Here is a 13,753-nt window from a genome sequence, read left to right as displayed (position 1 = left end):
GCTGTAATAACAGAATCTTGCAAATCTGACTGTGCTGCACCTTCTCTTCCTCCTCTGTTTTAGCTCCATATACCTAGGTAACAGTTCTTGCATATTTCCGTCAAGGTCATCTTCCTTACTGTTCACTTCGTTTGGGCAAATCCAGACAAGGCAGGAGCCAGTTTTGACAGTATTGCACTATTGCATGTGCAAGCCATCAGGCCTATGTATGCAAGGTCAGGGCCCATTAGGGCCTAGAGAAGCTGGCTATCTGTTCTATTCTCTGGCTGATAACTTTGGTTTTTATATTAGTAGCCTCTGTCCACGGTGGGCCCCAAATTTCCAAGATTTGTGAAGAACACTATTCATTCTTCTTGCACAAGCTGGTTATTGCCATCTTCTCCCCTTCCCTGCCCCCAACTGCTTTATATTTTTCTTTTCCACCAGTAGAGCAGCAACTAAAGACCTGCAACTACTGATGATATTGGTAACACTCCTGTCTTGGGAGTATGAGGCCCGAAGAATTGTGAGTCCATGTGAAATTGGCTTATGACCTCCCAGGGGTGGTTACCCATAGTTTGAGTATCTGCCTTAAATACTAGCAAATGTTAATACCTAAGTGGTTGTGTACTACAAGACAGTAATGTATGAGTGACATACATCTTCTGTATTTGAGCTCCCAGACAAGAGATATAGAACTGTTTTCTTAGGTCATGCCCTGAGACTAGAGATTCCATGACTCCAGCACCCCGGAGGAGGGGTTATTTCAGCACATATTCCTGTGGTTTTACACATATGCTATTTGATAATATATGGTATTATACAATAATATGTGATAATAAATGTGATATTCTTTAATATGCCATGGGACTCTTTCCTGTTCTAAGTGCTTTAAAGAACAAGTCCCTTTTGTCTGTTGGATTGTTAAATAACATGGGTTATTTGTATTAAGTGAAATGCTTCAGAAAGAATAGAGGCAAAATTATCGCCTCTTGGTAACTTCTGGAAAGAGCTGTAAAAGCTCCTTGAACATCATGGAATGGAATATAGTATCCCTGTGGGTTTCATAATCCACTTTGAAATGGATGCAAAATAGAATAAATCTGTCCTGCACTCTACTTTATTGCCACAGCAAAATCAATTGTTGCTTGTTTTATAATGGAAACCTGTAAGTGGCAATTCTGGTGGGACATCTTTGCTTGCTTGCACGGGTAGTACATACTGTTAAAGCATTGCACGGCGTGTTCAGACTTCTATTATTTGCATTGTCTGCTTGCCAGTGTTGCTGCTGCCAGGAGCATGAAGGGCTGGTGTGTGTTTGCTTACTACATGGAAGAGGAACTATGCACATGGTTACAGCATTGCCCTTAGCAAGGACTTGCCTAAACAGCTCTTCATGATTTCTTATTTTGGTTTCATGCATGCTACAAAAAAGATTCTGGCATTGATTCAGTTAAAGACATTCCATTTAACCTACCTCACAGGATTATGTAGAATGAGATAAGCCATGTGCATGCTGCCCTTTGCCTCTCTGAACAAGAGGATGATGCAAATGTCAAAAAGACATAGTTTCTTTGACAGATTCTCTGTTGTCCATGGCATCTGATGAAGTATATTATTCTGGGGAAATTACTGATTTTGAAACAGTTATTTTCATTTTAAGGTACCAGGTATGTCTCTGTTGTTTTTATTGTGGTATTTTCTCATTTTGTGCCCTGTATTGTGGAACTTTGTTCTTTCTTCAACTCTTCTTATTTCCTTCTTTTTGTGCTTTTTTGGCCTGCTGTTACCAGATTATTTGTTTGTTTATTTAATTTTTATCCCACCTTTATTATTTTTATAAATAACTCAAGGTGGCAAACATAACTAATACTCATTCCTCCTCCTATTTTCCCCATAACAACAACCCTGTGAGGTAAGTTGGGCTGAGCGAGAGTGACTGGCCCAAGATCACCCAGCCGGCTTTCATGCCTAAGGCGGGACTAGAACTCACAGACCCCTGGTTTTTAGCCCAGCCCCTTAACCACTAGACCAAATTAGTTCCATGGACCTACTCTTTCCTGAGGATCCTCTCTTTCCATGTTGACTATCATATGGATCAGTTATTCCTCTCATGATGTCACCAGGAAAGCAACTCCTGAGAAACAGTTAACTGCCCTCTCCTCCAACTACCCAACCAAATTGACAGGGAAGTAAACTAAAGGACAGTGTTTCTTCAAGAGAAAATAATTACCATATAGTTGACATTTTGTTTTTCTTATAATGGAAAATGTTTGACTGTTCTGTTTAAGCAGTATAATATTTACATGGAACTATGGTTACTGTGGTAAACAAATTCACAAGGCAAAATTTCCACTCTTTGATCAGGAAACAAAATCATGTGTTTGAATAGTATGATTAGATTGTAGATGTAAAAGCTCACACTTGGAGCCATGAGGAAGTCAGCAATGAAATCTGCTATGTTGGAATGAACTAAGGAAAAGATGGTTACTCATTCATTTGTTTTGCCAGTACATTAGGCTTCTCAGGAAAGTTTGCTGGGGTATTATTAACTTTATTGCAGTCGCTGACCAGCATTTTTTGCAATTATTATCAGAAGTTACAAGGTTCAAATAAAAAAGCATTGACAAAATTAATAGAATTAATCAATAGAAGTAAAGAAAATAATTCAGTATAGTGCTATAAATGCAGATAATAAACTGCTAAGGAATCTAAGTATTAAGACTAATAATAAAACTCCTTTGTGAATAAAAACCTAAAATGATTACTAATTCATGTGCATATACAGATATGTATCAATCTAGCTATGGATAAAAACAATTAAATGGTATGTTAGTGGGATCCTAAATGTCAAAGGAATAGTTTCCTGTGTAAAGCAATGGCAGCCAAAATAAATTTGGCAACTCTCCTGAAGATGTTAGGATTCCTATCCAACAGTAAGAAGCAAAAGATGTTTTGGTTTTAGAATAGTTCATTGTGAACCTTTCTTTCCCACAAGAAGGACAAGAAGCAATGGGTGGAAGCTCATCAGAGGGACATCCAACCTGGAAATAAGGAGGGATTTCCTAATAGTGAGAACTATTAAGCTGTAGTACAGCTTGCCTCCTGGAGTTGTGGGTGCTCCATCACTGGAGGTTTTCAAGAAAAGATTGGACAACTATTTGTCCAAGATGGTATGATCATTCCTGCCTTGGGCAGGGGGTTTGACTAGAAGACCTCCAAGGTCCCTTCCAACCCTATGATTCTACAGTAATCCAATAGGGCCCATAGACTTCTGAGGCCAGCTTGAGTTACAGAAAAGGATGACTGCATCATCAGCATAGAGAAACACAGCCAACTATCTATTATTCAGGTTAGGGGAGTGGAGTTCTGCCTTGGTTAAGTTGGTAGTAATTCCATTCCTTGAAAAGGATATTGAAAAGAAGGGGACCAGAATACAGCCCTCTTTCACTCCTTTCTGGATTGAGTTGTCTGCAGAAAGGTGGCCACATCTAACGTATATATTCGTGGTTTTGTGCTGCATCCTAATTAGGCAAAGTAATCTTCAACCATTAGAGGAATGAAACAGTTTCCACCAGAGTCTGTCTTTAGGGATGGAACCGAATAAAATAAACAGGTGTGTATTTCTCTGCTAGAAATTCCAGAGGAGCATATTGTCTATTGTTGACCTGCCCACCCTGAAATCTGCTTGTTTGTTGACTAGAAATTTCTCCTTTTCTAGCCAACCCAGAAACTTAAAGAAACAGAAAGCTATCAATGGTTGTTGGGAATGTTGAGAGGCTAATTGGATGATAACTGGAAAGCTTCATGCAATTACCTTTCAGGACAGTAATAGAACCATTCCAGTCTTTAGGCATTTGGAATGTATTATTAATACAGTATGCATGAGTAAAGAAGCAAAGGAGGCGCCCACCAATTAACATTGCTTTTTAACAGTTCGGCAAGTATCAGGTCACTGCCAGGGGCTTTGCCATTTTTTAATTGATTATTCCGTTTAATAATTTCTAAATGAGAGACTGTTGCCCAGAGAGGGAAACTGTTTAGGAACATAGATTGAGGCAAAAGGGTGGTGAGAGAGAGAGCTTGCTGTAAAACTCTCCCCATCTCTTAGTTGGCATCACCTTCTGGCCAGGCCATCCTATTTGTTGAGGTACTTGCAATTATCTTCCAAAAAATGATGATGTTTCTATTCTTTGTGGCTTGAAAAAGTCATTTCCAATTAGTTTGCAAGAATATTTGTTTCCTTTTTATTATGTTTGTGTAGCTTCTTTAAGATGAAATAGCTGGTTCCTGATACAGGGACCACCGAATTTTGAACTGGATTGCTTCTGAGCCTCTCAGAAACATTCCATCAATGCAAGTGCAATCCACCTGACAGGACCAAGTCTTTTTGTACAGATGTCAGTGGTGGAAGCTTAGATATTTGTTGCAAGGATTCCAATGCTACATTGTAAGTAACTTGTTTACTTATATCCAATTGCATCTTTTTGCAACTTTAGCATGAGACTCTTTAGTTTTTATTTGTTGTTGTTGATTCTGATCATAACATTAGGGAATACATAAAGATAACATTAGAAAAATAATTAAAAACTGAGACAGTATACTCACTGTAACTGTAGTAACCTTGCCCAACAATGTTTAGAAAGTTTCCTCTGGTTCCAAATTGGTTCTGATTTATGTAGATCTAGGAATATACAGAATAACTCCAAATATTTTAAATATGTTTCAATTAGGGCTATGTCATTTTGGTGTTTGGGATGGTGATTTCAATCTTTTTGTGGTTAAGACATCCTTGGGAGAGGGAGTGTTTCCGGTGGCCTTTAAGGAGGCACTGGTGCACCCCCTCCTCAAGAAACCATCCCTGGACTTTACTGTGTTGGACAATTTTTGTCGAGTCTCCCACCTCTTTTTGGGGAAGGTGGTTGAGAAAGTGGTGGTGTTGCAGCTGTAGAGGATCCTGGATGAAATGGGTTATCTAGACCCCTTTCAGTCAGGTTTCAGGACAGGATATGGGACAGAACCAGCATTGGTCGCACTTATGGATGATCTCTGGTGGGAGCGGGATGGTGGCAGTGCATCCATCCTTGCTCTTCTTGACCTCTCAGTGGTTTTCAATACCATTGACCATAGTATCCTTTTGGGATGGCTCAGGGAGTTGGGGGTGGGTGGCATGGTTCTGTGCTGGTTCACCTCCTTCTTCCAGGGCCGGTCCCAATCTGTGGTGATAGGGAGTGAGAGGTCCGACCCTCAGCCTCTCCTTTGTGGGGTGCCGCAGGGTTCGGTTCTCTCTCCACTCCTTTTCAACATCTACATGAAACCACTGGGTGAGATCATCCATCACCACGGGTTGAGGTATCATCAGTATGCTGATGATAGATACCCAATTATACATCTCTGTCCTGGGTGAGGTAAGTGATGCTGTGACTGCCCTCTCTCGGTGCCTGGGGGCTGTGGGGATCTGGATGGGGAACAACAGGCTTCAGCTGAACCCTGGTAAGACAGAGTGGCTGTGGGTTAATGGCTTCTCTGTGTCCGGGAAGTTGTCATCCTTAGTTCTGGATGGGATTGCACTTCCCCAGGCAGACCTGGTGCATAACTTGGGGGTCCTTCTGGACTCACGACTCCTGTTCAAGGAGCAGGTGGCAGTCGTGGCCAGGAGGGCCTTTGTGCAACTTTGTGTTGTGCACCAGTTATACCCTTTCCTGGATCAGAAAGCCCTTCGAACAGTCACTCATGCCCTGGTCATCTCCCATATAGACTATTGCAATGAGCTCTACATGGGGCTACCCTTGAAGAGTATCCGGAAGCTTCAGCTGGTCCAGAATGCAGCTGCATGGGTTACTTTTGGCGCCCCTAAAAGGGTGCATATAACACTTCTACTATGTGAGCTGGATTGGGTACCAGTTTGCTTCTGGGTCCAATTCAAAGTGTTGGTTATCACCTTTAAAGCCCTATATGGCATAGGGCCAGGTTACCCGAGGGACCATCTCATCCCCATGACATCAACCTGTCCCATCTGTTCATGCAGAGAGAGCATGTTACAGACCCCGTCTGTAAGAGAGTTCCATCTGGCGGGGTCCAGGAAACAAGCCTTCTCTGCAGTGGTAACCGCCCTTTGGAACATCCTGCCACTGGAGGTCAGGTAAGCTCCATCCGTTCTGACCTTCAGGAAGTCCCTGGAGACCTGGCTTTGCTGCCATGCTTGGGAAGGGGAGGGGGGGAGTCATTCTTGGGGATGGTTGGCACCTTAGAGTGCTTCCCTCATATTTATGATCTTTTGTAGCCATCTGAATTTCTATTTTTTCTATTTTATTTTATTTTAATTTTGTATTGTATTATATTTCATGTTTTATTACGATGTTTTAATGTTTTAACTTATCAACTTATTGTGAACTGCTCAGAGTCCCTCCTTGGGGGAGATGGGCGGTAGTACAAATTTGAGACAGAAATAAATAAATAATTATGCTGCTATACAATTGTGGCAGTTCAAAAATCCAATAAATCAATATAATCAATAAATTAACAACGGGTTAATTATTACCAGTTTTTCCCAACTGCCTTGGGAACAGCAATTCTGCAAGTGATTGCTGGAATATCTCAAATGTCAATCTGTATTCTATTTTACGGGTAGAATTAATGTTTGACAGGTTCTCTTCATTCCAGGGTAACTGATGACAAAGTAGAGAATAGGCAGGCACAAAACCCGAATATGTAACACAAGTACATACAAGGAAACATTCTAGCTGCCTACCCCTGTTGACTGAGGAGGACTGGAATTGGCTTCCATGTATGTTTGCTCAAATGTCAGGCTAGAACTCCAAGTAGCTCTGCACACTGATCTGCAAACTCGTGCGGACACTGTAGGTCAGTACCTCTTTTTCCTGCTTCCTATCTTATTTTGTATAATAGGACTAATTGATATCCAAACAATTTCTACAAACTTTAGAGCGCCATTGATTGACCTTCTTGACCTTCTAGGATCTGAGGGCTGCATGCAGGGCTAGGAGATGAGCTGGAGCCCCGCATGCACATATATTCATGCAAATATATCATTCACAACACCCCATTTTGTCTCACAAACATCATTCTTATCAGTTCCGCACAAAATGATTGGCAAGGGAGTGGGTGTGTGTTCGGTTGTTGGCTCTCCCCCTTTCAATGGTGCATTTGGAATTACGGTTTCTTTATTGATAATCAAAAGATAAAATCTCTTTCAAGTCAAATTCAGCATTATAAGGACAAGCCTGTAATGTTCTGCCACTGCCTTCCTCTGGGATGTTTTTCAGCTTCTAGTAGTATAGGCAACAGTAGTTACTCTTGGGGCAGTAGGAAGCACCTTTCCATTTCCAGAGCTGATAGCAACCACAGAGAACGATGCACCCACTGCAGTTGGGAAAAGAGTTAAGCTTTCTGTGCCGGTGCTTCCAATGAAAATAGCATCATTGTGCCTGCTGTTAATTACAGGGAAAAATAAACTAAGCTGTTTTCCAATTATAAATTGCTCCATAAAATTCTGGCTTGTTTGGGGGGAAATCAATTTAAATAGATCTAAAATAAATATTTGTTCAAATATTTCATTTATAACCCAAACCTGGTGCCAACAGGTACTGGGAGTGATGTACAATAAAAATGACAAATATAGAGGAAACCTATTCACTATAATCTGCAAGTAGCATTAACATTAATCAAAACCCCACAGATCACAGGTAAAGAAGAGACTGAACAAAAGAAGGAAAAAGCCGGTCTCATGTATCTTTGGAAGGAGGTTCATAATTCCTGCTACAAAAATGCCCTGTCTTATCAAAATTTAACAGCCTCTGCTGGCTGTAAATTATGGGTAGGTTCATAATGAATAGGTGAATACATTTTAAGTTGTTCAGTGGATTATACATTTACTACAGATGCTACCAATCACTGATATCAATCCTACTCTGACTTCTATTATTTCTGTTACTTGGATAAGCTGCTGGTATTGCTTGCTGCTTTTTCATGAGTGGATGCCTCTGACATTTCTACTTTCCTGAGGAGCTGAAGCATCTGATTTTCTTTGAAAGGCTTATTTTGAGAAAGAACATCAAATACTGAGATAGGGCATGAGCAGATCTTCTCTCTGTCCATTGCCTTCCATTCCAGAAATTATACCCATACTGCTGATTCAGAAAGGTGGGCAACAGTTCTGCAGAAATAAAACTAAAAACTTTCCTAGAATGGTATTTTCTGCAGAGATTCTTAGGCTGGCTGATGTTGGTAGGTGCAAGATGATTACTTATCCAAAAGCTTCACATCATTCCTTTCTCCCCCCATTTCAGCTAATTTAAGTTAACTTATAGATAACAAGAATTGGACTTGGTTATACTGTTGTTGTTATTATTCATAATACTTAACAATTGTAAGATTTTGAAGGCAATAAAAGTTTGGCTTTGTTATTGCATCACAGCAATCTGCTTTTTGGAACCAATCAAAGGGGAAAATCATGATTCTCAGCCCCACTTCTGTTTTTATACTCAGGTTAATGGAAGAATTAATGCAAATAAATGATGTCACAATCTATTTCTACTCCTATGTGAATGTATTTCTCTCTGTCTACTTACCCCATTCCCATTGTAATGTCTTTTCTTCATAACTGTGTTTTGTTTCTTGTGTCTTGTATTTTTTTTACAGCATCGCACACCCAGGGCCCCTCTGATGGCAGCCTTTATGCTAAGGTGAGGAAGAAAAGCTCCTCTGATGTCAGCATTCCCAGCAGAACCCAAGGTGCCATAACCAGTAACCCTGAACATAGTGATCATACCCTGTCCGTTAGCAGTGATTCAGGACATTCTACAGCTTCTGTAAGGACAGAAAAAACTGAAGAACCTCCTCTTCCAGGAGTGAAAAGAATCTTGAGTCCCCAGGAAAAGGAGGAGCTTGACCAGTTGCTTAGTGGCTTTGGCCTAGAGAACTCAATCGTTCCACTCACAGATATGACTGATGCCGAAAGCAAATACAGTGGGACTCGCCACATAGTGCCAGCCCAAGTTCATGTGAATGGAGATGTCAAACACAAAGAGAGAGAGACAGACATTCTGGATGATGAGATGCCCACTCATGATCTTCACAGCGTGGATAGTATTGGAACATTGTCTTCCTCTGAAGGCCAGCACTCTAACCACCTTGGGAACTTGAGCTGCCATAAGAGCAGTCAGAATTCCCTCCTGACAGATGGCTTTGGAAGTAACATTGGGGAAGAACATCATAACATTCTGGCCACAGATCTGGGAATTGGTATTGATTCTATGTATGAAAGGCCCTTTGGAAGGGCTGATCCGAAGCAATGTCAGCAGCTGCCAAGGAATCCTCCAGTTTCCACTCAACCACCAGCTTATAGCCCCAGTAGCTATTCAACCCAGACATGGGTGCGCCAACAGCAAATGGTAATTGCTAACCAGTATATCTATTCCCCAGAGAATGAAGTTGGTGCTCATAACATAGCTGAAAACTTGGGCAACCTGCAGAATCAAACCAGAGTTCCAGATACACCTGCCCGAGGTTCCAGCAGTAGGGATGCTGTCCAAAGGGGGCTTGGGAGTATACCAACTTCCAATAATGTAGTCGAAACATCTGAACCAGAGGTTTTAAAATTAAAATTACTCTCTGAAAAGGGTGCAAATAATAATGAATTAAAATGGAATACCAGAAGCAGTGCTGGAGCCTTGCCATCCTCACCAACTTTGGATATTGATCAGTCAATTGAGCAGCTAAATAGACTAATTTTGGAACTGGACCCAACATTTGAGCCTATTCCCACCCGCATCAATGCTGTCAACAGAGATACAAATCAGTTGAATGGCTTTACCAGTCCTCAAATAGATGTGGAAAGGCTTGAGAGGAACCCTAGATTCCATGTGAAAACAGAGGTCACTAACAAGAACTCTTCCCAGCAGGGTGAGTTGTTTTAAATAATACACAAATGAAATGTGTTTTCTCTTCTCTTCTACAAAAAGCTTAGTTTGACAGTTTAGTATGACTGACTGTTAAAAGATCGTTCTTGAGAAATGGAATGTGTGTGAATGCCTCCTTTTCACAGATCTGTGGAATGTTTGGAGAAAACTAAACAGTCATTCATCTTTTTTAATTAACTGATTTTCTCCACCCCTCATATGAAAATAATTTCAGTCTTACAAGACTGTCTTTTTAGGCTGCATTATATTACATACACTAAGTTTGGAAAGATGAATTTGCAGAACCTAGTGCACTAATCACACCTCTTACCTAGCATCTCCCTTTTTTACTTTTACTATTTTTGTTCCTAGATGCTTCCTAAGAAATGGTGGCAAGAAGGAAGGGAAGGGATGATTTATCAACCAATTATCAGCTTTTTAAATTTGGAAGAATCAGTATCTGAAGTTGCTATGATTATTTTTGCTGGACGTTCAGTTTGAGGAAGTGTTGTACAGATAATTTCCTGAGTGTGAGTGCTGAATATTTTAGAATTGTCAGGAACTTTTATTTTGGAGGCAGTTATACTTAGACAGACCCCCCAAGTGAGGTTATTTTTCATATTCTTTTGATTGGACAACTCTTAACTATCAAGATGAAGGAAGAGACAGAGAGTGTCATTCCATTCATATACATGGTTTGTGTGAATATTCCTCCTAAAAAAAAAGAGGGTTATGAGATTATGCAACCAATCTAAGACTGATTCAGATACCCTATTCAAGCAGTGTTTTTCACAATTACTTGTTGAACATGCCATGACTGATATCACTCCTTGTACTAAACTTTAGTTTTCAGATCACTTTATTTTGGCAGAAGCAGCCAACTTTTTGCAATCTGGAGGGACATTTTGGATTTTCAAACTGTTTTGAGACATGGAGGGAGGCGTGACAGTGATACAGTGACATCACGCGTCAACTATCAATTAAGCAATGTCATCTTGTGAAACCCATCTCTGTTGTAGTACCTGCTCCTGAAACAGCTTCCCCCTGGATATTTGTATTGCCTCTCCCTACCTGCCTTCAAACAGGCCCTGAAAACCTAGCTCTTTCCCTTGGATTAGGGTGTTTGGCGAGCCTAGTTAGTTTGGCAATGATGTTAGGGAGATATGTTTTTTATCTGCTCCCTTTGAGCAACTGTGTTCTTTTTTATATAAAGTTACCATCTTGCATTTATGCTTCTAAAGCCACCCAGACTTGTTTTGTAGTTGGTCCCCTAGAAATTTAATAAATAAACAAACAAACAAACCACCAACTAACCCTGATAATACCAACCAAGGAACAAAGGCAAAAACTAGGGGGAATGGAAGTTTTATGGAGTGCAATGTATATCTTGAGCCTCAGAAATACTGTATTGGTTTTGCTGATGTATTTCAGCAGTATGTTTCTGAAGGTGCCCTGGGTCCTGCAAATATGAGTTAGTTAACTGCATATAGACTGCAATGTATGGCTTAGCGTTATTTCTGAACCAAGAAAAGTTGTCTTTTTAAACAGATGATAGTTAAAACAAAACATGGCTTGGTACCTAACGTTGGTACCCTGTTATATATTGTACCATAAATCATACATATACCAAGCAAAAACTATACCTAAACTATTACACTTCATATGTGTGCATCCAAACAGTAGAAGACTGCCTATGTGAATCAGCCATGTGAGATTTTTAAGCCTGCTTATAATCAATCTTTCTTTCTGTTAATAATCCAGCAGTCCTCCTTTCTAACACAGACTGGTCTGTTGCCTTTTTTTCTAAAAAGAAATCTGTGTCCTGTTAATTACAGGGTGGGGTAACTTACACTCAGTTTCACAGTTACGTTCCTTTTCCTCATTTAAAACAGAGCAGAAACCACTCATGTTCCACATTATAAATGCCATGCAGTTTCTTTATTTGGCATCATTCTAAAATCTGTGTGGTATTCTTAGAAAAATGCGTGGTGAGATCTGAAGATCAGAAAGTATATTTCTGTTCCAAGAGTTTTACAATCTGTGAAAACAATTTAAAGTAGATACGAAGGTGTGTTTTAAAAACAAAGGAAAAACAGCCACTGCATATTTGCTAGGTGTGCTACCCAATCAAGATAATAGTTTTGCAAAAAGTGAATGCCTTCTGTTAAACTGTCATTTTAAATGGACTTTTCCTCATTGGGCTACAATTGCAAGAGGCCATTGAGATTCAAATATTTTCAAACCTTTACTCATCTAAGTATCCTTGTATTTGAATATCCTGCCCTAATAATGAAAACAACACATGTTTAAGTGTTCTATTTTATTTATAGCTACATCCTGCTTTTATATTTTTGCGTAGCTAGCTTTTATATGAGCAGTTGTTGCTATTACTACCTTCTGTAGAAGTTTTAGAGAACCACGGTTTTCATTTAGATACTGTATATAAATACTACCTTTTAAATACTGAGAATGTGGGACTTCTGGGGGAAGCATGGTGAACTGAAGATGTTGCCATGAAAGTGGAGCCGACGACTGCGGCAAAGACCGAAGAACTGGTGAGTGGACCAGTCCTTCGGAACCTCTCCGGATAAGGAGAGGACAAGAGATCATTCACATGTGCTCTGGATTAAACAGATTAAGGAACCAGTTAACTAACACCAAAAGCAGGCTTGTATTTTTTTTCCCCTTCCACTTAGAATCTTTAGTCCCCTCTAGTGTCCAGTTTTTAAAACCATAAAGTTGCTTATCTTTGTTATAAGCCAAGATAGTCAAAATAATTCTGGCTCCCACAAGACGCTACTCATCTTTTATAATTAATTCCAAAATCTTGTAGTAAATGTCAATATTCCAAATTTAGCTGGACCCTTAATTCATTTATAACTTTCTTAGATCAAAATCCTATTTAGCTTTTTGCTGTTTATTTCAAATTCGTTTAAGTTCTTAAGCTTGTAATTAATTTTATTTTGATCAGAGTTGAAGCTAAACTCACCCGGTGACTTTTCAAACTGGTCATTCCAAAGGCCTCTAATAGCTTTAAGATGGTTAATAGGCAATTTCTAAAAATGATTAGAAAGTGAGGCTTGCGAATTTAGTGTCCTTTAAAGGCTCTGCCACGATTGCAAGATATCTTCCGGCACTCAAACCCATGGAAGACCACTGTCTCGTGGTCTCCTCATGAACAGCAGCCACGTGGAACATATTCTTGGTATCCCCCCCCCCCAAGCTAATAATAAGTGTCCTTACTAGCATTGATCTTGGTATAACTAGTCCTTTAAGCTTCCTAGCTTGGGGACCATAATCTACAGCAGACATAGCCAGCATCAGTATTCTTTGGGATTAAATTTATTCTTGCAAAAGTGCTGCAAGAATTAGAGGTGTAGTTTAGTACAGAATCTGATTCCTTTAGGGTTAGAGTTAGGGTCCTTTTGCATCATAGTCATCAGATGTAAAGAAGCTCTACTGACCAACTTTTCTTGGCCTAAATGCATTTCTGTACTGAAAAATTAGCTGAAACTATTTTGGGCCTCTCTCTCTCTCTCATTTATATAAACAGCCATTTACCCAAGGAACTTTGGGATGGTGAATAGAATAAAACATACCTAAACTATGTAAGTCCAATCCAAAAGAAACTGTATGAAAACTGTGTCAAAACCCCTAAAAATTGCTTTATACGTATCTGTCAGAAGTTTGGCCCCAGAAGTCATAAAACCCCCTTCTGAGCCTTTTCCTCTGTCATGGGTTGTAAAGGAGTAAGAAGGAAGACTTGATTGATGTGAGGGAGAGCTGGAAATATCACAAAGCCAGCAAGAATTAGAAACTTCACAGACTCAGCAAGTTGACACTGGAATGCTGTG

General features: G+C 39.9%; 1 protein-coding gene across 6 annotated transcripts in view; it reads left to right on the top strand.

The window, feature by feature from the left end:
- TNS3 (tensin 3) overlaps window positions 1-13,753 on the top strand; it is a 244,295-nt gene that overhangs the window by 166,303 nt on the left and 64,239 nt on the right. For all 6 annotated transcript variants that reach the window (XM_063304224.1, XM_063304223.1, XM_063304226.1 and 3 more), the window contains one exon: window positions 8,641-9,903. In XM_063304224.1, the coding sequence (XP_063160294.1) occupies window positions 8,641-9,903 (1,263 nt within the window). The remainder of the gene's footprint in view (window positions 1-8,640; window positions 9,904-13,753) is intronic.

Source organism: Candoia aspera, chromosome 4, assembly GCF_035149785.1.
Source record: "Candoia aspera isolate rCanAsp1 chromosome 4, rCanAsp1.hap2, whole genome shotgun sequence".
Classification (NCBI taxonomy): domain Eukaryota; kingdom Metazoa; phylum Chordata; class Lepidosauria; order Squamata; family Boidae; genus Candoia; species Candoia aspera.
Note: the sequence above shows the minus strand (reverse complement) of the source record. Positions and strands in the feature narration are given on the sequence as shown.